General features: G+C 30.9%; 1 protein-coding gene across 5 annotated transcripts in view; it reads right to left on the bottom strand.

The window, feature by feature from the left end:
* Positions 1–3918: 3918 nt before the first annotated feature.
* Positions 3919–26912, bottom strand: part of Vang (Strabismus domain-containing protein Vang) — a 57948-nt gene continuing 34954 nt past the window's right edge. For 3 of the 5 annotated variants that reach the window (XM_067281891.1, XM_067281890.1, XM_067281892.1), the window contains exons 2-3: positions 12809–14098; positions 3919–5724 (exon numbers count right to left, since the gene is read on the bottom strand). In XM_067281891.1, the coding sequence (XP_067137992.1) occupies positions 5297–5724; positions 12809–14054 (1674 nt within the window). In that variant the 5' untranslated portion in view covers positions 14055–14098 and the 3' untranslated portion in view covers positions 3919–5296. The remainder of the gene's footprint in view (positions 5725–12808; positions 14099–26912) is intronic. The other 2 variants (XR_010882239.1, XM_067281893.1) reach the window with 2 other exon arrangements.

Raw genomic sequence — 26912 nt, forward strand, 5'->3', positions numbered from 1 at the left:
AAATTTTCTATAATCCTGAGGTGCTTTTGTTTGTGCCTGAAATTTTCTATAATCCTTAGGTGCTTTTGTTTGTGCCTGAAATTTTCTATAGTCCTGAGGTTCTTTTGTTTGTGCCTGAAGCTTTCAACAATCTCGAGGTGCTTTTGTTTATGCCTGAAATTTTCTATAATCCTGAGGTTCTTTTGTTTGTGCCTGAAGTTTTCTATCAATCCTCGAGGTGCTTTTGTTTATGCCTGAAATTTTCTATAATCCTGAGGTGCTTTTGTTTGTGCCTGAAATTTTCTATAATCCTTAGGTGCTTTTGTTTGTGCCTGAAATTTTCTATAGTCCTGAGGTTCTTTTGTTTGTGCCTGAAGCTTTCAACAATCTCGAGGTGCTTTTGTTTATGCCTGAAATTTTCTATAATCCTGAGGTTCTTTTGTTTGTGCCTGAAATTTTCTATAGTCCTGAGGTTCTTTTGTTTGTGCCTGAAGCTTTCAACAATCTCGAGGTGCTTTTGTTTATGCCTGAAATTTTCTATAATCCTGAGGTGCTTTTGTTTGTGCCTGAAATTTTCTATAATCCTTAGGTGCTTTTGTTTGTGCCTGAAATTTTCTATAGTCCTGAGGTTCTTTTGTTTGTGCCTGAAGCTTTCAACAATCTCGAGGTGCTTTTGTTTATGCCTGAAATTTTCTATAATCCTGAGGTTCTTTTGTTTGTGCCTGAAATTTTCTATAGTCCTGAGGTTCTTTTGTTTGTGCCTGAAGCTTTCAACAATCTCGAGGTGCTTTTGTTTATGCCTGAAATTTTCTATAATCCTGAGGTGCTTTTGTTTGTGCCTGAAATTTTCTATAATCCTTAGGTGCTTTTGTTTGTGCCTGAAATTTTCTATAGTCCTGAGGTTCTTTTGTTTGTGCCTGAAGCTTTCAACAATCTCGAGGTGCTTTTGTTTATGCCTGAAATTTTCTATAATCCTGAGGTTCTTTTGTTTGTGCCTGAAATTTTCTATAGTCCTGAGGTTCTTTTGTTTGTGCCTGAAGCTTTCAACAATCTCGAGGTGCTTTTGTTTATGCCTGAAATTTTCTATAATCCTGAGGTTCTTTTGTTTGTGCCTGAAGCTTTCAACAATCTTGAAGTGCTTTTATTTGTGCCTGAAGATTTTTATAACCCAGAAATATAAAACCTTCTGTAATCTTAAGTTATCGTGGAAGATACCTTTACAAGGAATTTAGTTTAGTAGCATAGAAGATCCCAAGACAATTTAATTAATATATATTTAACTTCTTTCGAATATTTTTTTTTTTTTTTTTTAAAATTTATAACAGCAGTAACGTAGACTTTATAATTTGTTATTTAAAAAGTTATAGTTACAGTTAAGTACCTTCGACAATAGTTTAATGACCCGTTTTTAGTTACGCTATCCACTGAATAAATCTGCATAAAAAGGAAATTACAAGCATGAAAACAATACATCTTCTATGTCTGTTATTTTATAGTGGGAGGAAATTTAACTAAATATTACTTATTATCCTTTTGTTCACGGGATATTTTCACAACAGTTGCTATATAATTAAATTCGACCGTTTGAAGGTAACATTTCATTAATAATTTTGAGGAAAATCTTGATTTTTTAACAAATATAATGTGTACTTTTTAACAATTGCAGCAATTTTTTTAAGTATTAATCGACTAAGAAATTATTTGAGAGTGGTTAAATAATTTTATTTGGACCTACAGTCAAACTTTGATTTAGCGCCGCCATCTGTTCCCCTCTGAAATTGGCACTAAATCAAGTGTGGCACTAAACTGAAGTACAGTACATCAAGTAATACTTAAACCTGCGGTCTACACACAAGTTTAAGCTTGAAATTTAGTGATCAAAAAATGTCGTTTACAATACAAAATAGTAGTAGCCTACAAATTCTAATAGGGTTTTTGGAATATCCTCTTTACGAGGGAGTGGCGCTATTCCGGGGTTTTATTATATTACGCTTCAGAATAAACATAAAACAACACTATTTACAATTGCTGTAATTTTATATCTTGAAATGTTTTTAAAAAGTGGGTATAATTTTTTTTTTTGTTTTTGTAAACAGCACTGCTGTTTACGGTTACTTCAAACATAATTTGTATTTAAAATGAATTACAGAAGACGTAGCTTCGTATGTTTTCATACATGTATACTCTGGAATCTGTCAATTTTCTACGGAAATTGAGCAAAGTGTCCAATCGAATGTTACACAACGTCACGTAAATTATTATACGATACGTTACTCTTGTCATTCGACATTTCTCGGCACATCTGGTGCATTCTACTTTCATCAGATAAGGATCAATTAAGAAGAAAAATGGAAGAATGCACTGTTTATGCTTTTCGGGTGGAGAATGTTTCGTGTTTTTTTTTTTCTTTTTCCTATACATTTTTTTATCTATGCACCTGCGGCCACGTGGGCCATCGAGTTCCTCTTTTTTTTTAAAAAAAAAAAAGATGCTGCAAACGTGTTTAGACGTCACGGATTTCCCTGTCAACGCCGGAATCACGAGTCTAACAAAGCAAAACTGTACTGAGGGGGTCCCACTAGACAGTGCAGATGCTAAACAGAGATTGTGACCCATCAACGGGCAATTTTCATCCTTAAAATAAACATCGTCAGTCGGTCGAGAGGACGGGAATGTTTAATAATCGAGTAACATAATCCGAAATTCATACACGAATTATCCTCGTTTATCGATTATATTTGTAAGAATATCGAAGGGGCGAGTGGGTTTAAAATTTTGATTTACTAATTTATCCTTAAAGTAAACGCAATTTGTTAACCAAAGAAATCGTTTCGGCATCAAAAAATCACGGTACAGACACTTGACAGATTCAAAATTTGTTATTTGGAAGGGCGTGGCATGTTTATGAGGTCAAAGAAATGAATAAGTAACCGTCTATAAATGAGATATCGTGATTTGCATGTGAAATTTCACTGGTTATCCATTTATAACGAGTAAAAATAATATTCAAGTATTAAAAATAAGATTAAGCTCTTGTCTTTTTCCTTTTTGAAACTATTCATCCGTCGTGACGTAATCACTGATCGATCGACACCTGATTACTTTGTGTCGATCATCTGTTCGATGTAGAATTAAGCCATCCAGAATTATCGTGGAGAGATCGAATCGTGAAGAACTCTTGATTAGGAGAGGGGAGATGTAAAAAAAATTGCTACACCTGTATCGAAAACATTTACTTTTTTCTTTTTTTAGGGGGGGGAGGATGCACGAGTTATCTGCCTGTTGTTATAATGGAAGGGAAATCTACTCCCCAACCATAATGGTATTCAGGAAATCGATACTGACACCTCAGGAGCACATTCGAGATAAGGGCATGACGTATTCTAGAACCAAGGTTCGGTGGTGAAAACCACCGCAAATTGTCATTATCGATTGGCCTTACGCGAATTTAATGTTTATGCTTCCCACAAATTATTAATTTCTTTTTTTTTTTCAACATTATCGAATGGTCTTACACGTTGCTCTTTCTATTTAACGCTTTCATTAAATTCTTTTATGTGAATTTTATCTAAAAGTGATTACAAATTTCTCATTTTATGAATTGTAAAATATTAATGATGCTAGCTTTCATTAAACTTTGATCCAGATTTTCGAACGATTGAATAATACGGTAACTTAATTTGAAAATATTCGTTGTAAGTGCCCTTTTTTTGAAAAAATTCAAGTATTTATAACTTTAAATTGCTCATTTTTAAAGTTTAAAATTGGGGCTTCAGGCCGTTCAGGCTTTTAAACTTATTATTTTGTGTAGGGGAAGGGTCTTTCTCACGTTAGAGCCTGAACATATTATGCCACTTATATGGCCTTGGGTATATTATAGAATTGAAGTTTAGTACGTTTTGTGTATGATTATGATTAAAGAAAATAAAATACAATTGATAATTTTACTCCAATATTTATTAAAACGCCGATTTGTCAATTTTGTTTGCATTCATATATCAGTACAAATTACATAAGATATTTACATTCAAACACAGACATGACAAAAATACATAAAACATATGTACAATAAGGATATGTGCCACTTTTGTGTATACTTCGACCACAATTTATCTGAACGAAATCACTTAAAACTTATTTAAAACGAACCTATTTTCCCTCTAGGATGTTTTCACATTAAAATACTGTTGCAAACATGCACAGCTTTCACCAAACAGTTTACAATAATCAAATGCATAGCCTTCGCTGGACATGAAAATTGCACTACACCCTGACGGGATATATTTTTGGGCAGATCAAAATTGGGCATTTTTTTTTTTTTTTTTATAAGAATGGAATGGCATTTTATATATTTCGGTTTTACGAGATGTGATCCTCTTGAATAACGCTGCATCCGAAAGTAAATAGGAAAGACATCCAAGAGTATCAATCATGGTGTGGCACTGCGAAGACTGTAAACGAAACTGGAAAGATCCGTGGGTAATTTTGTGTTACTTCTTCAGTTTCGGAGAGCCGAAATCTATACAAATAAATTTGTTTTTAATGAGAAATTGTAAGCAGAAATATATTATTGATGAAAACAATTTACATTTGTTTTCCTTTGTTTTGCCGCAACTTTGATCAAAACTGGACCCTTAATGATTTTGGCAGCGAAAATTCGCACGGGACTGCGAAACGATTGTGCAAAAATATCATCACTTTTTCTCTTCTCTAATACTTAAAATACAAATATTTTGCTCGAGATTAAAGAACATTTCGAAACATGCTACATTCTCGTACACATTCTGCATAGATTTTTACATCCAATGCTCTGTTACCACAAAATAATTAATATGCATTTCATTTGATCCCAGATAAGATGTGCAAGAAAGAATATATAGGCTATATTTATATATATATATTTATAATAAATTATCACAGAGAGAGAAGAGAAAGACAGAGACAGAGAGTTTAAATAACACGAAGATCCACAAATGATAAAGAAAAGCTTGAAGATCAACGAGTTTGATCTCTGAAGCTATGCACAGTGTTCATATTTGCTACATTTTATGGATAAATTACGAGAAAATCTTCAAGAGAATGCGTGAATATAAGAGGCAGTCTTTTATTTTAAAAGAAATTTGAGGAGTGCAAGATATATCCTTTGATGAGATGTCGGTGAAAACTTTTTATTTTTTTGCGAAAAGCTCTCACTAATGACTTTTGATTCGTCCAGCCATGCAATCTCTGAACCTCAAGAACGGAGTATCTCCAATACCATCACGTACATCAACTGCTACATCAAAGCGGCCACACTTCTACAAAAGAAAAAAAATTGTTAAACGGACGTTTCGGAATTCAACCTCAGCACAAATTTGTTACTTTTTGGATCTATAATCTCCTCCGTGATGTTTAAATGCGGCAGGCAATGCACAGTCACCAATAAGGATATCTCATTCTGTCTCAACATGAAAACGCAACCGGGTTCCACCGGTCTTGATAGGAGAATGTCACACACCAAAGCCCACGTTTGTATGGGTCTATGCTCTCGATCGTTTTGCAACACGGGACTGGGGACGAAATACTTTTCCAAAAATGCTTTCGGACTTAAATCGTAACTCAAACATAGAGCTAGATGATCTAGTATAGATTGCATGGTGTGGCGAGGTTGTTGCCTAGTTATTCTCAGGTATTTCTGTAATGCCCTGGCCATCGAAGGAAATATCGCTTGAGCCGCTTCAGTAGGATCCATCGGAATAGCCGGACCTGAAATTTAAAAAAGAATAATGATAATAATAATTCTAAATATAATTTATATGGCACTACAGAAAGGTCGCAAAGCGTTAATCCTACTATATGCAAAATAACAAAATAGATCAATGTCAAATTAATTTTTTTTCTATTAAATACCATCCATCACGGTAACTCTATTGTCGTATTTTATCTGATGATAATTCTCGAACAATAGGAGGTATAAAAATTACAAGTGGATGAGACACGACAAGAGTCTAGTAGTGAAATAAATCGCACACCATTGAAAAGCTGATTTATATGTCGAGAGATTCTCGTTTTGATGCCAAGGGGATTAGCAAAAACCAATAAAATATGAACTGGAATTAAACTAACGGCAATCTCTTAAAGTAAGTGGAAGCTACAAAATCTATTAAAAAGTTTCAACGTGATTTCAATACAAAAATATTGCACACGAATTAAACAGCTACAATGTTTTCTTTAGTCTCTTGAAGCACATAAATTCTTTATAATTCTACAAATAATATTTTAATATATTATTGGAGAAGTAAATGTGACCACTTCTTTACAAATTTTTAAGAAATTTAATGATTTTTTTCTAAAATTATATCACAAACAATTAAATGAATAGGCTAAAATTCGAAAGACAATGGGTTAAGCGATAGAGCAATGAGCAGAATCGTTGATAACTCGCATCACGTTACATCGATCTATAAACTAGTAATGATGAAGGTCCTCTTTGGCTTTACAATTAAACTTTGTAAATCACTAACAAAATGATAAATATTACATTTGCCATGTAATTACATCGAAAACCCGCGATATCTAGTCGGTATTCGTGTACTATTTAGTAAGTTTTTCTTTAAAGTAATGGCACTTCTTTCATTAAAGAGTCGCTCGGGGCCCGATAGTAATTTGTCCAACTTCTTTACATGTTATAGAAGAAATGTACGTCTTCTATCAGGCAAAGTCCATTTACAGAAACCTTATCGCCTGGAAAAAATCATTAATCATTCATTTATCATAAGTAATTGGATCCAAACAAAATAAATGATTCCAGTTATAAACTGTTGTAACTTTTTCAACGGCCTATCACTTTTTCTAAGAAACTTTTCTATTTTTAAAATTAATAATAATAAATATTTTTTTTTAAAAAAATTGTACTTTATTCCGCTAGAACTAACTTCTCTTCACGAGTAGAATTAATGTTTATGGTCTTAGGAATTACTTCTCTAATGTAATGAATGCAGAATGTCCATTATTTAAATTTTTTTTTCGTTGTTTAGAAGAACATTATTTAAGATATTCACTAGAGAAACGTTAGAAAAAAACAATTAGAAATGCAAATTATTGCGTGTATCTTTACCAGTGTTAAGAGTGAGAATTGGTATAATATACTTCTGCACGATATGTGTTTTGCAAGTGCATATCGTGCTTCTTTAATCGAGAATAAAATTTAAATATGTACAAAATTATAAAAAAAAAATATTATACGTTTCTTCATATTTTTATAAATTTCTTTAGAAATTGTTTTAAAAAATTTAAACATAAAAAAATATTGTAATATTTCTTATTAAACCTTATAACAAAGAGCAATAATTTATTCTTTATAATTAGATTTAAAACTTTTAATCTAATTATAAAAAACAAATAGACTCGGAGATCTTGAAATGTCGGGAAATGCATAAAAAATTTGAGGTTTTTTTTTTATCTGTATATAGGGATATTAGTGTGTGTGGGGGGAGAACAATTTTGTTCACTCACTTTGAAGCTTAATAATTCGTGAGCCTTTTGTCTAAATTTTCTGAAATTTTGTAGGGAGATTTGTGTATTAGGGGAAAATGTTTATAGAAATTTTCAGAAAAATAGAATTATTAGTTCGGAAGATAGACCTACCCCTTAATATCTCCCGAATCAATTTAAAGACTAGCAATTATTAGAAATGAAAACATATTTATGCTCTCTCGACAATAATACCTATTATTCTGTTAGCATATTTCTTTTCTAAAATAATTTTCAAACTATTTACAGAATAATAATAAATCTTACTAAACCATTGCAAACATATTCACTATGTTTAAGATTGGAAAAACTAAATGATTAACAGAAAGCATTTATGACTATTCTGCTTCGATAAGGATAGTGTTTATGATCTTGTTAAATGAAATTTTCTCCAAGAGAATTCTCAAAAAAAACGTTGATATATTGATCCACGACTTCATATATATACTTCTGAGAATTTATGGGCTGATATGTAGCACAAGAGGTCTGTGAGGTGCAGCTATTCTAAGAAATATCAGTTCGAAAGCTTAACATTATTTCGATCAAAATTGTCTTCTTGCATAGTTTCCTCCAGATAGAATGTCTTGAGATTTTCTTCGAACATTAAATCGTAATCCTTCGGTAATGAGTACGAACTTTTCTTGTTCGTAAGTTTGTATTAAATCTATACTAAACGAGAATCTCTCTCTGTATCGACGACATAGGGGAAATTACATTATAGCCTCTCATCGTAAAGATGTATTCACCGTATCTTTTGGGTGTTGTAGATTAATATACCAGAATTTTCGTTTGGTACTATTTTTGGCATTTTTTTAAAACAGATATTTGTAATTCTTACAGTTTTAATGGGATGTCTTTCACTAAAGCTTCAGAATCGTCTAAAGCCAAATATCGTCCCCCTTCTTTATGTCAAAGTATACTTTTTGGGAATAAAATAGAAGAGAATATCAGGTTATCAGAAATTTATCCTTTTATTTTATTCTTGCTACAAAGTCAACTGAAAATCTGATATTTCAATTTTTGGTCTCAACAGGAATCGAACGTGTACGTAACCATCTAAAGCAGATTTAATTATTCACTCCAATCTTGGTGCCCAAAGTACACCCAATAGGTACACCCAATTTTGATTGGGTGTACCTTATCCACTCTTCTCTACGTTGATCTTGAGAATATGAACAATCGGCAACGTTTTCTTCGGAATCATCGCTCTCATATCATATTTCAGGAGCAGGATTAGCTTTCTTAGTAACTCCTTTCTTTATCTTGGTTTTCCTCTTGGTTTTTATCCCCTTTCTATCACTTCTTTATAACCTTTTTTGAACTGACTTCTCGCTTTTCTATTCTTTAGCTTGAATTATTTTATTCTCGGTTGGGGATCCAATCGCAAGCATTGCTGAGCAATGCAAGAGGACTTGCTAGGTTCCACACATACGTGAAATAGGATGTATAGTATGAGCATGATGCTAGGGATGCAGCACCATAAGTATCCCCTAGATACTCCTCTGGATCTGGGGACAATATTTGGCGATTGTACTCTACTGGAAATCCTATCGACCACTAAAAAAATAGTGTATAAGAGGTACACACTAAACATCAAACAATCTGGTAATCTTAATTTAAATTTAAGCAGTTGAAGCTTACTAATTTTAAGAGGCAGAATTTTAAGTTTCCTAGTTAATTTTTAATTCTTAATTTTCCATCTACAAATACACAGGATGATCCAAAACTCGGTTAAATGTGGACATTTTGTAACAAACAATTCACCAATTCAAGAAACAATTCGTGAAAGTGTCGTTCATTGTAGTTTGTATATTGAAGAAGGCTCTCACGTTTTTAAAGTTTGTAAGCAATTTAAGTAAGCTTTTATAATAGTTAACTGACTTAATACATTCAAATTAATATTTAAATTTGGTAATTAAGTTATATATTTACTACCCAGTTAACAACTGAAGAATGTGTGAAATGGTATTAATTTTACTTCTTATTTTTCAGTTATTGAAGTTAGTATAATTATTTTTCTTTCTCGAATTAATCTAATTACAGTAAAATAATCGTTCAAAGGCATTAATGTTTAGGAAAAATAGAAAATGAATTCTATAAAGAAGCCAATGACGTTAAGTGGAAGAGACATTACAACATCTGGAATAATAAAAAGACACTCGAGTTCACAATTAAATTATCAATTTATTTTGTATTCGGGTAAAGAATAAAAATAAAGAACGTGTAGTTTAGTTAACTTCGATGCAATTGTCTCGAATTTCTCTTCTCCAACTTCTCTATTAAGAGAATTTACTTTCACTAAACAATCCCCAGTCAGCAATGAAGTTTCTTTCTTCCTTTCTTTGTTGCTCCATTCGATCTAATAGCTTAGAGAATAGATGAAACGTAAAAAGGATACCAACAATTCTTTAAATATCGAAGAAATTTACTAAATGAAATTAACGAAAAGCAGATCATCAATTATATATAACAGGGCTACTTTTAATTTTTTTCTTTCCGTTAGATCGAATAACCACAAAAGTTCCAATTTTCCATTTCGTAGACTTAATTGGATTAAACGGATCGCTTTACTTCTCCATTTATCTTATGCACTTCCAATTTTATACAATCAAACTTCTGTATCGAGGTGAGGTCGAAGCTAATTGGAAAAAAAAGGAGGAAGAAAGAGGAGAAAAATCGATGCAGACAGATAAACTCGATTTTTTCGTTGATTCTCTTTCGTTATCCTCTGTTTTATCTGCGGTGGGGAGGAGAAACTTTGTTCAGATTTGTAGTATGCTATCTTACGGGGAACACCGGGATAAATTTAATCCAGATGAAAACCAATACGAATTGTTGTTTTTTCAAACTTTTAAATAAAAATCGGTAGTTGGATGTTGGATAAATACAGGATAGCAGAATAAATTAAATTAATTGATTGAATCTTTCTTGTTTTTCTAATCTAAAAATTGGATATATTTAACTAATCTTCATCTGAGAATCAATCTAGAATAATAAATTTTCCATTTTCTCATTGATTTAATGCGTATCCCATGAATATTATATGAAGACATATCATTGATAAGCTCAAGTGTTTAGGATTATTCAAAGAAGACACAAAAATAAAACAATAATTTACAAAAATCTAGGCCTAGAACTAGATTTAATATGAGAAATTTTTGGCTCAAACTGATTAAAATCTTAATTTAAAACTTTAAAGAAACTGTATCTGTTTGATACAAAAATTTAATTATATTAATAAAAGTAATATAAATCCTGTGACTTCGTCGTCTAAATCAATAAATCTTGGATCTAAATTACATTCAAATCCTCGTCTAATTTAAATTACATTCAAAATAAACTCAGGTTAAACCACACTTTAAGTTCATACTTCATCTAAAGTTAATGTATTAAATAAACTCCTGTCAGTGTTTATAACTAGAAGAAGAAATAATTTATAGATGAAAGAATAAAAAAATTATCGATTCTTTTAAATCATAAACCAAGATTTTATTATATTTTCGATCATAAAATCAAATAGGAAAATATAAAAGTTATTGGAATTATTCAGATATCATCTAAGGATAGATCCATTCGAAAAAATCAATAAAAATTCACTCGTAAAATGATAAAAATTTATTAAAAATACCTTTAAGAAGCTTCAAAATAATAGAACTTGAAGAAGAAGAAAAATTTTATAAAATTGTTTTAAAAATTATATAACGTAAACAGATTTTTAATTAGATTTAAGTTAATCGATTATCTTAAATATTTAACATGCCTAATCATTAATTAAAAATTTACTAATAGAGAAATAACCTTTTAAAATCTGATAAAAGTGATATAATTAAATCAAGCAAAGAAATATCGAGAATAAAATTAAAGAGGAGGATGCTAGAGACTATAACTTTTATTGTTTTCCACTCGTCAAACGTTATCTTTAACAATAAACAGAAATAAATTCTTAATTAGTTTCTCTTGTTGAATTAATTAAAAGATTTAATTACTGAAGAGATTTTAGCATCTAAAAGAATTGAATTTCGGTATCTAGTTACGCTAATTATTTACTAAAGGATCGTCTAAACTCCAAAGTATACACCGACGTGAAGGGAACATTTTTTTTAATCATAAGAAACCATTATATCTTTATATAATATAACAAAAGAACGTGTAAATATATATATATATTTTTAAGTTAGAATTTAGTATAAAGTTGTAGCATCAATCAGTAGGATCGTGTTTAGAATCCAAACATGTTTATCTGGAAGATTTCTTAATTAGAATTCTTCTCTTGAGGAGGTCGTCGATTGAACAAGTGTAGCAAATTAACAACCTTGTTAATTTTCATTTGTGGCAAACAATAGTGATAAATTTCGACGAAACATTAAATATAAAGACTTTACGACTGAATACATTCTCCGAAAAGTTGTTATTGGGAATTAAATAACCTATCCCGCTCCCAAAATAATAAATTATGCCGCAAATCTACTTTATCCACATTCTGTTGTATAATGGTATCATTTTTTACCTGTCGCCAGTCCACTTCTCTTATTTTTTTACCCGATGTTTCTGCCTAGTAGTAAACTACCATTACATCCAAAGATACTATATTTACGAGATATAAACATGTTTTATAGGTTTCGAACTTTCTTCCACATGTTTTGTCACTTATTGATCATGTTATTGTCAAAATTTGATGAGAATTTATCGATTTTATCGCTTGAATCTTAAGTCTTTTCGGCATATTTTAAAATAAATAAAACTTTTTTTTTAGAATTAAGTTATCGAAAATTTTCGACGAAACTATTGGAATATAAGTTTATATATATATATATATAAAAGAGCTTATCTGAAAAGTAGAGTAGTAAAAAAGGGAAAATTCCAAGCCAAGCATTTCCTTTAACCGTCGAACTAGCAATAAAATAAAGATTTGTAAAGCTTAAGTGAAGCAGTTTCCTGTCGATAGGCACCGAAGAGTACTTTATATTTTTGGAGGTTAGAAAAAAGGATAGAAATTTTCACTTGAAACAACATTTGATGTCGTTTTTCTTTTGCAGAAAGATAGAAATTTTGCTGATAAAGCAATCATATTAACGAGATTTGCATTTAAAAGAGTATTATTTAATCCTTATTAATAATGAATTTCTTTACTTATGTTTTTTGATTCATATTTTATTCTGAGGATAATTAATTAGAGGCGAGGTCAAAGATTAATTTGCTGGCTTCTTAATACGATTAACTCAATGAATATGTTGGAAGAGATTTTTGTGGAAAAAAAAATTGTTAATTGATTAATTTTTTGGAGTTTGGAGGTATAAAAATGGTAGATTTTACTCACCTTGTTCGTCTTGTAACCGCTTGATGTGTGTGAAAGCTTCTTCAGCAGCAGTAATCAATCTTGCTCTTCTTTTCTTAACGCGTCTTTCGTATTCGTGTTCTTCGTAGAACCTTTCGTTGTGACTAGTGTCTCTTCTTCTGGCATTAGCTGCCAAAACAGCTCTTGTTTGTCCATTGATTGTATTGTTCCCTATTCCATCTACTTCGTAGACTTTGAAGCCCGAAGTAGACTTTCTTGTTTTGGTGGGAATGGTTTCTAAATACGGATTATAAATACTAAAATCTTGGTAGTATCGTTCTAAAATCCATACGGCAGCTCTTTGTATGCTGAGCTGTCCCATGTTATAGCAATGGCTCTCGCCATCGGGCGATCGTACCACTTTGACAAAATAGTGGGGTTGCAATTGTCTAATTTCCATAAGAATCACGGCTAAGTAATGTATGAAGAGCAGAGCGTCCACCAACGATACGGCAAACAACACGATACTCTGATAAGAAGTACCGCTGCTATTCGTTCTCTTCTCGAGGAAGCGCACTCCGTAGAAGAGCCAATACGAGAAGGTAAAAACGAACACCAAAGCCATAATTATAGCTCGAAAAATAAATATTCTGGGCATGGTAGCTTTTGGTTTCCTGAAAAACACAGCCCAACAACCGACTAAGAGTATTAAAAGTTTAAAAGAGAAACTTATGAGCAAACCATCACATTCGGGACCACATTGATCGATCTTCCAATCGAACATCTCTATCCTTGGTAGCACTACCATAACTATGGGTGATATGAAGGCACAGAATGATAGTAGAGCCGCTATGATTGTCCCCATCCACATTTGGCACCGAAATGCCAAACCTTGTTCGAAATCGCGTCCGAATTTGGATATGTCATCCACCGAGGCCGATCTTTCGCTGGTGTTTCCGGTAATGGCGGTGGTATTATCGCCCCAGTTATCGTCTTGCGATAGTATTTGCACTTCGATAACTTCTCCAGTTTCCGTTCTTTCTTCTCCACTCTCCTCCTTGTTTCCGGATCGGTTAGACCTGAGAGAGTGCTTTCCGGATCCGGTACTCCTGTTTCTGTGACTGTGATGATGAGAGCCTCCTCCATGACTGCTATGACCTCTGCTCCTTCGAGATCTAGACGATTGTTCGCTGTGACCGGATCTGACCGATTCAGTTTCCATTGTCACCTTGTAGGTAGGCAGTTGAATGCCAGTCCCCACATGGATGTCTCCTGTCCACAGAGACATAAGGTGAATGTGGACAGGTCTTTATACTTCTAAATAGCTCTCATCTGTAACAGAAAAAAAATATATATATATATATGTATATATATATCACTCTTCAGTTACAATAAATACGCATTAATTACCGTAAAATAAATGTTAAATAGTTGGAAAGTATGTTTTTTCGATTTATTCAAAGATAAATTTAATATATTTACAAGTAAAGAGAGTTCAACGAGGTAGACTTGTTTTCTAAACGTGTTTCTTCTCATTAAATATGTAAATGTAATTCCATGTACGGGCCTACTTGCAATCTTAAAAACCATTTATTTTAGTTCAGCCGTCTTGTATATCCAAATCTCCATAGCTTCCTGCTAATAGGAAGCATCACGTAAGAGAATTTCGACGTTTAAACTTTCCTACTTTATTACGAAGATGTAGCCTATACTTTTAACTTCGATCAAGAAGCGAATTCGGAAATCAAAAATAATAAACAGCTTACGAACTGAATATAAAATAACATAGTAAAATCCTACACATTCTCTTACTGTATCACGCAACATGAATTTTTTTTTTCTACCAGTTTAAAATTCATTTACCTTATTTTTACCCCTGGACAGAAGCGAATTTAATTTAAATAAAAGTACTAAAATGATATTTTCATTAAGGATCATAAAGTGATAACATTTCTTTATGAAAAACTCAGATTTCAAAATGATGAATAGGCACATCTTAATCATGAAATGTGAGGATGATCACGAATTATCCCTCCCACGTTCTAAACGCGGTTAAAATTAATTACTGACTTAAATCGATAGCTGACAGGGAAGATAATTTTGATGAGTTATTTAGCCTCTATCGTCTTTATATTTAGCTACAGTCCTCCCATATCCAATGCGATTTCTTCCACATTCTCTACCACTTTGTATCGCTTCCGAATATGAATGTCACTGGCTTCAAACCGATAAAAGTCGGCAAAAGTTAGCAGCACAGCATAACCATTCGCATTATTTACGCTCTTCCAACGTTTCGTGTCGACCAGCAAACTTGGAAGCAGGTGGTGCGAGCAACTTTAGAGATGAAAGGTCGACAAGACGAGTACGCTGCTCTTACAACGTTTAGAATTTTAACGCACGCTTAGCATGCAAATGAAATACGAAAATATCTAAATCTATAAAGCAAAGTATGTGTACTAGCTTAAGTAAAAAATATTACAGGATGCCGACGGATGTTGACAAGTAAGATATTCATTGAAATATTGTAAAGTATCCCCGGTTTTTCCGCCTGGCGATAAGTAGTAGTGATGTAGATGCGATACCGGCTATAAAAGTAAAAATATTGAACCGATCCGCACCAGCAGCTTGTTTGGAGATGATGTGCAGAATATAAAGAAGAAGAGAGAAAATATTTTGTACCGGCATCGAGACAATGTAATTAGTTCTATATAAAAACTTGGACGTATATATATATATTTTTTTTTTTTTAATTTATTTTTAAGCATTTCTGCCTTTAAAAAGTCGTTATAATTTGTATTTTTTTATAAGAATTTTTTAGCAGACACACCACAAAATCTGTAAGGCGAATAAGCTGTAAATTCCCAATTCTACGAGAAGAAAAAACGAGAAGTAAATTGGAAAAAAGGTTCCTTTTTCTAAGGCTTTTTAGAAAATAAAAATTCCTACTTGTTCTTCCATTCGTAAACAAGAAAATTCTCAAGTTTAGTAGTAGACGATTTTATAATTAATCCAGAAAGTGTCGTTTAATCAATTCATTGAAAAAAAAATCCCTTTTATGACCATATTTACCTAAGTTAATATTCAGGAACGTTAGAAGGGATGATGCAGAATGGAAGTCACAAGAGATTTGAGTATGAATAATAGAGCATCGTCAAGCATTCGTCCTCCTACAAATGAAAGAAATGCAAACAAAAATAGGAAAGAGTCGGCTCATTTGTTTTAACGCCAGCCCTCAAAAAACTCTTAGCTGGAATGTCACGGCGCTGGTAAGTATACAGTACAATGACCAGGAAATTGCCTTGTCAGACAATCAAGTTAGGCCTACACAGCTGAAATGTCTGAAGACGCCCATAATACATTCGAAGCAAACAATTTTAGCATCCCCGTTTTTATTCACACGTTCGATAGTTTCACTACTTTACACTTAATGCATGGTCAATGATTTATTTCGCTTTTCCACTCGTTTTCTCTCTACAAGCGGTCGTGTGTCTGTCCACTACTTAATCATTTTTACAATATATTTCTTCGTATCGTTTACGAAAATAACTATATACGTAAATATATATTTATATAATCACGTTTTATAACCGTATTTATTTAATGGGATCGTTTCTAAAACAGGAATTTTTGCGTGTTAAACGGAGCTTTCTCTCCTAATTTAAGGGGGTAACTTTTAACCTTGAAGTATAATACGCGAATAAGGAAAAAATAGGTAACCTTTATCTAAAAAATTCTTATGTTTTCAGGGGAAATTCTTTTATTTAGTGCAGCTTATGTACTGGATTTATAATAACACTATTTGAGAAGTGATAATTTACCATAAGTACCTTGTTGTTAATATAAGCAAATTTGAGACATAATGCTTTAAAAATTGTGTGTTTTTTTTTATTTTTTTCAGGTGAATTAAGCTTATTTGTCACAAATTTGTGCCAAACCGGATTTTTCTGATAAAATCTCCTCGCCACTATTAACGTGTTAAAAGTAGCGATTATTGACCTTTAAATAAGTTCAATGTCTAAAATTCCGAAGTGTTTTACTACTAAAACTATCAAAAATCATTTAATAGGCCACCGATAATGTTATACAAATTACCGTCGTCGAAATATTTTTTCAAAAAACACGTTTTTATATAACGTTTTTAAGTAACTTATCAGCATTATCAGATTGAATACAATACAAATAAATTGATCCCCTAATAAATTTTGATTTCGGCTCTATAAAGAAGATTTGTTCGGTAATTATCTAATCCTCTTTAGCTCTTAATTTATCTTTAGAGAAGAACGTCGATAGAGAAGGAGAAGAAGGAGGGGGGAGAAACTTCCATTAGATCTTAAAGAGATTTTCTTCCTGTATAAATTGTTCTCAAATATAATCTTATAATAAACAGCGATTGATTTTTATGGCACTTCTTAAGATTTTATGGAAAATTAATTTTGATTTTCTAAAAAGAAGTTAGCATCTCTTGAAAATAGATTACGAAGTGTCGAAGTCACAACACTTTTTTTTCTCTAGAAGTGAGGAAAAACTCATGAATAAAACTCGTAGCTAATGTTTTTTTCGAGGATGAACATACATCAAACTATAATTTTATTTTGTTTAAAAGCTGTCAATACTTTTTACAAACTTTTCCACCGTTCAAATATTAAGAAAAATATAAAATTCGAACCGTAAGTATTGAATTCTAGTTGCGATATTCGTTAGAGAGGAATTTCACGGAAACCAATTGTTTGCTTTTAAGAAATTATTTATAATATTAAGAAGATTAAAATGAATTTAATCGATAGGAAATGCTTGACTCAATTATAAAAATCAAAGAATTTTAAAAGTAAACAACGAAAAGATGAACTCCCTTCTCTCAGTTCGACAAACAGAATTGATGATGGATGTATGGAACACGCCAATTTTGTTGTTAAATTCTTCATTATTCATCAAGAAGTAGTAATTTTCTGTCAACAAGCACTAATTATATTCAGTTATTGTTTGTTTAACTACTTTCTCTAAGCAATATAATCGTGTTTATGTTTAAATATCGCTAGTAAAATAAGAATAAATCATTAGTCAAATTTTTTACTTATTATGTATAATCATCGAATTTACAAAAATTAAAGGCATTATTTTTTTTATCCTTTGTTAATACGTTATAATTACTTATCGTAGGGGTGAGGATATTTTAACGTCGAAAAATTTACGTAATTTCAGTCGTGTATTTAATATGGTTTTATTCAGTCTGTAAAGATAAATTCAGTCCTTCTTCCCTTTCTCTGGAATGTTTCAAAGCCTTTTTACACCGTTCAGATATATTTTTAAGCTTAGTTAATTAAAGGAAACGTTATTTCGGGAATATCTAACGAAACATTAATTCCTAATTAAATTTTCTTAAGAGAGAAATTCTTAAATCTGTAGATTTATATCAGACAAATCTTTAATTAGACACACGTCGACGAATGATGATAAGCCCCCAGAAGCTAGTTTTAAGTACAAAATAACATCTGTAGTTGCATTAATAAAAATTTAATAGAAGAATACATGCAATTTTAATCTGTATAAGTGACTGTATTCTTGGTTGGGAGATAGAGATGAATTATCCGAGTGGAAAGTGGAAACGAGTGCCATGTTATCACTCCTGCCTGGGGGACACTGGCGACCAACAGGACTCGAGAGGCGAACTAAATTACACAGCTGCTATACTTCTCAACCCCAGAAATTAAATTTGGATACAAATGGACCAGATGGATAGAATACAGAGTGATTCTTAACCGATTTCTCTTCACCATGAAATTATTCCTTTTCAAATTCTGAAAGCTCTAATGGTCACGATAATGCTTCTAAATTAGCAACGGAACGGCCGTCCTCTAACAAAACGTAGGCGTTTAACTTATAAGGCTATTATTTATGTTGGAAGATGTATTAACGCTTCTATACTCCACTACAGAATAAGAATAATGTATTTATTATATTCTATACTGGAGTGAAATATTCATTATAATAAGTCTACTAGGCCTCTAAAAGTAACCTAGCCTACGTTTGAAGTGTCTTGGTAACAGGAAATAGAAAACTAGTATAGACTTTCTACTAAAAATTATGACAATAATTTGTCAGCTGTCGTAATTTTATAGTAAAACTATGAATTTAAAGATTATTTTGTGCATAAATTTTATCCGAGAAGGATAAGTAGAGGAAAAGTAAAAAGTTACGTGCAAAAATATAAAGAATATAAGAATTATATGCCAAAAAAAAGGGAATGATATTGAGGAAAATAAAAAGAAAGATTTAAATTATTTACATTAAACTGTTTTATTTTGCCTCAAGTCAATCTTTCCTACTTTAATCCTGTGTGATAATGGGATAGAAGAGTGTACTTTCAATTTAGGTTGCACTCTAATTTTAAACAGAAATTTTATAAGGAAAGACAGAAATAAACGGAAATTTTAGTCCCTTTCTTGCATAAAAATGTATAAATCTTACAAAATTATGCTTAATTTTAGCTGAAATCAACTTATTTACAAGCCTGGTTCTATATCGCAAATACCTTTAATTTGTATATTATTATTATTATTATTACGGATTAAACTCGCTCTTATTTTAGAACGATTTCATAGAGAATTTTTTAAAATTGTTATACAAATTCCACGTTTATTTATAGCTTTAATTATATACAGCAAGAGAAGATTGAATCTGTTTAGTGTACTATGCGGACAAGAAAAATAATACAGAGAATGCATCGCATCACGATTAACTCTGAATGGTTATATTTTTCTGCTATAAGCCAAGTAAATTATTAAACGAGTAACATATTTACTGTATCAAACTTTTCGAAATTCTTGTCATAAACAAGTTTGAAGCGATGAAAAAGCAGAGTTAACAATCAGATCCTATCCAGACAGGTTTCATCTCTTTGGACAGGTTACTGACACTTGGCAATAGACAGAAGGGTATTAAAAGTGGACCTGTTTCAGCATTCGAAACGCAAATTTCTTCCAATTGTATACGATTTTAATAAAAATCACGGCCCGTGCCGTACATCTACCGATCATTGTTTCATATTTTCCATAGTTTTCTCCCAAGAATTCTCGGAAATAGCCAAATGGGTGTGGCAAAGTAGAAGCAGCCACCCCACGGTAATGTCCAACCCTGTTATTATACTGCAGACCAGGTACACACAAGACTTCAGTTACGAAAAGTGGATACATTCCACTGTTTTATCTTGCTAGAAAATATTATGTTTCATAAATATTTGAAAAATAGTCGATTAAGGGAGTGAAAAATTCCTATCAAATGTTATTAAAAAATCTATATTTGAACTAAATTATTATTAAATAATACGTAAAATTACATTGCCACTGATAAATCAGTTCGTTGAAACTTATTTAATGGCAAAAGTACATGTAAATAAATGCTGTTAAGTGGATTGGATTCGCATGTTCTTATGGTCATTACTCTTCTCGATAAATCCTGAAGACTTGCCATCGTTGTGAAAAGGAACAGCTGCAAAAAACAACCACTTTTACTCAATATAAATGGTTACAAATTTAAATATATTCTCTCTCTGCTGCTCACCAACAAAAGCTTGTTCATAACTAACTCCAAAATATCCCATCCCCTAAGAAGGCCTCTTTTACCTACCGTTTGGTAGTAAATTAGAGGAGCTATACTGTAAATCGATAAGTTTTGTGCCAAACTTTGTAGCCAATTTAATTACGTCCATTCTTCAGAAGTTTCGTTCGAGAAAGATTAATTGGGATGTTTTGTTTGTTAAGAACGTTAATTAGCGAGGAAGGTTATACAGTGACGAATTTTTAGACCCAAGGAACAAGTTAATTACAGAACCTGAGACGAATGTTATTTTGTCAGAGAGATGTTCGTTTGCAAAGACAAAATGGCGCCAGGTAATTACAGTCGAGTCTAACCCAAATACTTATGATTTATCGAGAAGGAACCACCGTTAACAACTTAAGTGTACAGAAGAGGTGACGGTCTCGCTTGTACACAAAGAAAAATACTACTAAATTCGAAGTAACAGTTTTTTTTTTTTTTTTTTTTTTTGCGGCACGATGCCATAAAAGTTCCATTGTTGAAAGACACCAGAATGAATTTAGTCGATTCTTGTATTAAATACGAACAAAAATTAACGACCAAACATTATATTCGGTTAGGAATTTACGAGAAACCATTTGTATAAGGGAAGAAGATTATAAACAAACACTTCTAGTTGTCTTCGGGCGAAGTGCATTGGGTTATAAAAGAAAACTGTCACCACATCTGTTACAGAAGAATCTTTACAGTAGCTAGATGAAATGGCATCTTTACTCGGCGATAACCGACAAGCAATTTGTTTAAATAATCTTATGCCACTGCCATAAAACTTAATTATACGCTTCTTCGTAATCTATAAACAAAATTACGACAAAGTTATCCGATTATTAATTTAAGCATCGATTTATCTTGGCATTAATGATAAAAAAAATAAAGGGGCCTAAAAAAATTAATTGAATATCGATATGAGGCTCAAAAAACATTAGAGCTAAATGATGACTTTTGTTTTAGTCCTCTAATCGATGACATTCAATGAACGAGTCGTAAATTCCTTTCAGCGTGATCAATATGGCGCCGAGTTGCCGTCTCTTTTCATTCCTAGCCTGGTCACGTGACCTGGATGAGTCATGTCTCAATAGAATATCTAGAGACATCACCTGGTTGGTAATAATGTGCCATCCAACAAAATCGAATACAATATATATAATACATCTTTATTTCGTGTCAATGGAAAGAAGACAGTCTGTAGTGACGTACAGTAAATAGAATAAATGAAATAAAAGTGCAGATCTCAATCTCTATAATTATTAAAATGATACAGTAGATTTATCCTATTTTCTCAACAGGAAAATAAAGAGAAAAGATCGGCACAAATCATTGATAAAACACTCGTATTCTATTATTGCTTTTCTTTTCATCCGGAGGATGATATCTATAACTTGAGGAACTTTTATCCTCCAGTTATAGATATCATACACAGTCGAAAGTCTTTTTTTACCTCGATATTTTACACTCTGTTCGTTCTAGATCGAATATCAAACGAGAGAAAATAACCTAAAGGTATGTTATGTAACTAGTTTTGATGCTAAGAAAAGAAAAAAAAAGGGAAAAAACACCGACTTCATCTTCGATTCGGCTCGAAACAACAGCTCCATCTTCATTATAACAGCTTAAAATGATCCGGATAATATTGATTACGTTTGTATACCGTTTAATTATCGCATTTTCAACTCGCAGTAGCTAAAAACTTAACGAACTTTGATCCCTAGATTCAAAATTATGCTTTGTGTCTAATTACCTAGAGTACACGTAATTAACTTTGAAGTATTACTCTGTTTACAATCTTAACAACCGAATCTCACTTAATCATATTAAATAAAAGAGAGAGAGAAAAAAAATATATTAATTCACAGCATTATCTACGTCTTGTATTCAGTAGGCCTACATATAAATCCTTAAAACATTCCCCTATCCAGACCCCTAATCACTGTTTAATTGTTTACTTTAAAAACAATCATTACGGATCGATTTACTTGTCAAATACAGAATTATATATCTGAGGGTGACGAAGGTCAATTAAATTCAATAATTATTCTCCTAAAAATTGTTCATAAATAATTATAACCAATAAAATATGCGTGTTTACAAACCGCGCTGCAGACTAATGGCTTGTTAATGCCTTATTTTAAAGTTTTGCCCGTATGAAAACCTATTCTTAATACATTTTCCTCTCTAATTCTTTGTATTGAATCGATACATTGCACCATAAATTAGAGATAATTAGAATATCAGTAGTATAATAAGCTATTTTTTAAGGTCTTAATGGCTATTTTAATCTTGGTGAAAGTTTTTAATGATGCTAGAAAATTTCAGGCTATATTTAAAGCTACATTTATGAGGAAAAAAAAAATCTACAAATAAATTTAATTTATATTTTTAAAATTTCGATTTTCACTCGATTTTCGAGTGAATTTTATAAATCATTTAACTATTTAATATCTTTCTAACGTGTAAACAACGTATTGAAAGCCCACACTAAAGAACTATAAAGTAAATTTTCTTCTATATTTTAAATATATTAATATATATATTTTTTTATACTAATCTTTCATTCTTAAAGATATAGGAGCGAGGAAACAACCTAGACCTAATCATCGCATGCGATACATTTTTATGAATGAAATGATGTCTTATGAGAGTAATTTTCTTATTATCATCATTAAAGAGTCATTTTTAACTCTTATTAAATATTCTGGAGTCAAAAAATAAATTAAAAAAATCGTAAATTAACCTAGATTAGAGTTATAATGTATGAGATAAGTAATGATTATTAAAGGACATTCTATAAAAAAAAAGAATCAAATTGGGTTATAAACTGAATAAACGAGAAAAACAGTGAGATATTTTTAATTTTATATGGTAATTTCTGAACAAATTAGCCTACTTATTAAAAAAGTATTGTTGAATTACTTCTTCACAGTGTAAGATCTTCTGTGTTTGAATGGATCAACCCTTTCACTCTACGGAGAGTAACGAAAGCTAGGATTTTCTTCGCTACTGTTTATCGCATGTTATCCACCCACAAGGTCGAGAAAAGGTTTTGGTTTACTGTATCGAGAGGTCAAAGATCAACCAAGAGGGGTCGACTCCGATTACAACCACTTAACTACTGGAGAAACAGGGTTCAAGTAGAGATAAAGTTATTCTCTTTTTTTTTCTTTTTTTTTTTGGTTAAAGGTCGCGACTTTCGACGTTTTCGCCAACAAACAACCTCGCTAATCCGTCATTGGGACAATCGGAAACGTGGTACGCTGCACCCTCTTCCATCTTTACACCTTTTATGATTTTTTCCATAGGAGAAAATGACCAAAAAAGTAAAAAGGAAGTGTGACATTAAGGGGAGGTTTCTTTACATAATAAATTCTAATAAGAAGTTCGAGACAAGTCTTTTGAAGAGGCCTCTGTAGGAAACTTAAGTATGTGAGGTCTTTAGTAATCCATACCCAAGAGGGGTCTACCTACGGAGTTATTTTTACATAATTGTAAAGACGGGTAAATTTAAGGGTATGTAAAGTTTCCGTTAGGTTCATTTTCATGATAAAAAGTTATAGAAGTCGGGTACGCGACCTGTAATTTGAACACTATATGCTAATTTTTCGCAGATATATTCAAGCTATTATCCTCCCGAGACCCAACAGAATTCATTTTTATAGAATAATAAAGGAACGAATTTTTGATTAAAATTTTTATAGGAAGTTCCTTTGCTTTAAATGAATAGAATATGATTAGTTTATAACAACATTTAAAGCATATACTACTATACTAGATACTATGTGTTCTGTGTTCTTTATCTTTTTGTTAAATGACATAAATTATTGATTTAAAATGACTTTATTTTAGTAAATTTAGTGACTTTTCTCTAAGTTACTATAGCATAGCTTTTAAAATTTTGATATAAATTACATAAATAAACGTAGAATATCTTTATTATACTTTTATATTCTACAGTACTATTTTTCCTAGATAACACGGAATTAACTGAACATGTGGAGAGTGAAAAAACAATGTTTTCAACATAAAATATGTATAAAAATTTTGCATAAGATGAGCTAAAGCAACACAAAATATAGAAAATGTAAGGATTTAAAATATAGTGTAAGGTCAGAGGATGATTAGTGTGTTAAGGATAAAAAGGAGAAGTAATAAAATGTGTTGAACGTAGAGCATAATACTTTGTACAAAAAGGTAAAATTAAATTTTAATTTCTTAATTTTATTTTGTTTTTTTCATTAGTATAAATTAATACAGCTGTAATTAAATAATTTTTTTTAATGAAGATGTTTACTTAAGAAAATTGGATATTTATAGTTTAATTATTATTTGTTGTGTTCATAGGCGACTTTACAAACTTACATGCAAAATGTTAGCTTACTTAAATGGAAACTTAGCTATTATAATATTAATTAACTCATTATAGATTCCATACAAAGATGCATGTTATAAAATAGACCTGGTCTATGATTAAACTAATGACTGTTAATTAATGAAATAAGTTTATTCATGAGTTCTAATGCCTTAAAAATGCCTAAGCATATTGCATTTTTATAATTATCATAATTATATTACAAGAGTAGATTTTATTTTCTTATTAATGAACATTTATGTTTTGATTACGGTCACTTTTGTCATTTTTATTATAAATGATTATTAATTAACCAGTTTTTATTTGCCTATTTTACATGGAAGGCACCTTTACAGCATTACAACAAAAAAATAATGACAGTATCAATTAATTTTCAACAAATATTTGAATTTTTATCAAAGAGTAGAGCTAAAGTCATGTATATAAAGTCTTGTGAATATAAATTTAAAATCTCTACATGTTATTTTAATATATAAAAATAGCACAAAAGTGCTACTTTACATATTTTAATAGCGTAAAAGATTGAGTTTAATGTAAATTTTAACGATAAATATAAGAAAATTACTACTTAATAAAGCTACATTGTCAAATTGGTAAACATGGAGAATGAACTAACTATTGATTAAGATAATTAAGCCAAGATTTACTGTAAATCTATATAATTAATCTACACCGAGAGAATGGTAATTTCTAAAATATATTTTGAATTAAAATTCTATTTAAATCGCTAGAATTTAGCTAAGTTGTAGCATACGCTTTTATTATAATAAATGAAGATTTATATGACTACTACTAATTTATTTATTGATATTAATAAATATTTCATATGAAAGATATTATAAATGGCTGATTTTATAAATTCTAGGCATACTTTGGACATAAATAGAGACTATTATTAATTAGTTTTATTGTTCAAAAATTTAAAAAGATTCAGAAATGTAATTTTAGAAAATACATTTTTTATTCTTTGATATACCTTTATGTACTGTACCTTAACAGTATCAAGTATTATATATATTATTAACAAATTATAGAGAATGTTAAACATATAATAACTTTAAAACAAAAATATTATAGAGGAGTAGGCCTATATAATCATATAAAATATATATTAATGCTTAATTTCTTAGATTAAGTATTGTTATGTATTAATGATTACATGGTTCTTTTTTGCTTAAGGTGTTAAGAATTCTTGTTTCTATTCCTTCTGTAGAATATATTCTTTATTTTCTGATAATTATAATCTATAATATATATTTTTTTAAGTTTATATATTCAGTTTCCTCTATTTTTCCCTTTTTTTTTTTACATGTATTGTGTTCTGTATTCGCACTCAATATCGATTGTATCTCGTTCTATATTCAATGTATTTGGCATTTTATATTTCAGTATGCTCTATACTGCATCATTTATCGTTCTATATTCAAATATCTTACTTTTCATATTCTAAATACAGCATTATAATGTATTTTGTATCGTGTTTAACCCAGCTCTTAGGCATTAAATGCTTAAATGTGGTTTAAAATATATTATAACACTAACAATATGGAGGAATTTCTATGTATAATTTAACACAAGCTATCATACTAAATGTCAAATAAACGAGTAAAACAAATAAATTTCTATAGATGATTTAAAAATTAAGCGAGGAAAATTTATAAAAATGCTCTTTTAACTGAATAAATGCAGTAAAAAAGAGTAGGCTGCACCTACTCTGAATATATTCAAAGGAACTTTTGTTATAAAACTAAAGAAAATGTCTGCCTGTCAGTTACTTACTTCCTTGTGTTTTATGTCTAGAGTAATATCCTGCATTCCTTCCTTCGCTAATTACACAGTGAAATGCAACAAAGCCGAAACAATTATTAAATATTCAATACACATTTTTCTTCTTCTTTAATCAATAAAAAAAAAAAAAAAAGATAAAGAGAAAAATTATAAAATTTCCTAATTTTTTATAAACATCACGCCGTACTAATTTATAAATTAATTTAACACGTAAAGATTATGAATTTACAAAATAACTTTTTTTAAAAGGGGAAAAAAAATGCTAATATTAAATGTCGTAAAGCTGGAATCGCCATCGTTTCACAACACCGGTAGTAATATTTTAAGTATAAAATGATTAATGGACGTTTATGTAGAGAAACGACAAAATAATGAATATTACAACGACCAAAAAATGAAAAA

The sequence above is a fragment of the Centruroides vittatus genome, unplaced genomic scaffold (genome assembly GCF_030686945.1).
Source record: "Centruroides vittatus isolate TY-2023 unplaced genomic scaffold, ASM3068694v2 contig_927, whole genome shotgun sequence".
Lineage (NCBI taxonomy): Eukaryota > Metazoa > Arthropoda > Arachnida > Scorpiones > Buthidae > Centruroides > Centruroides vittatus.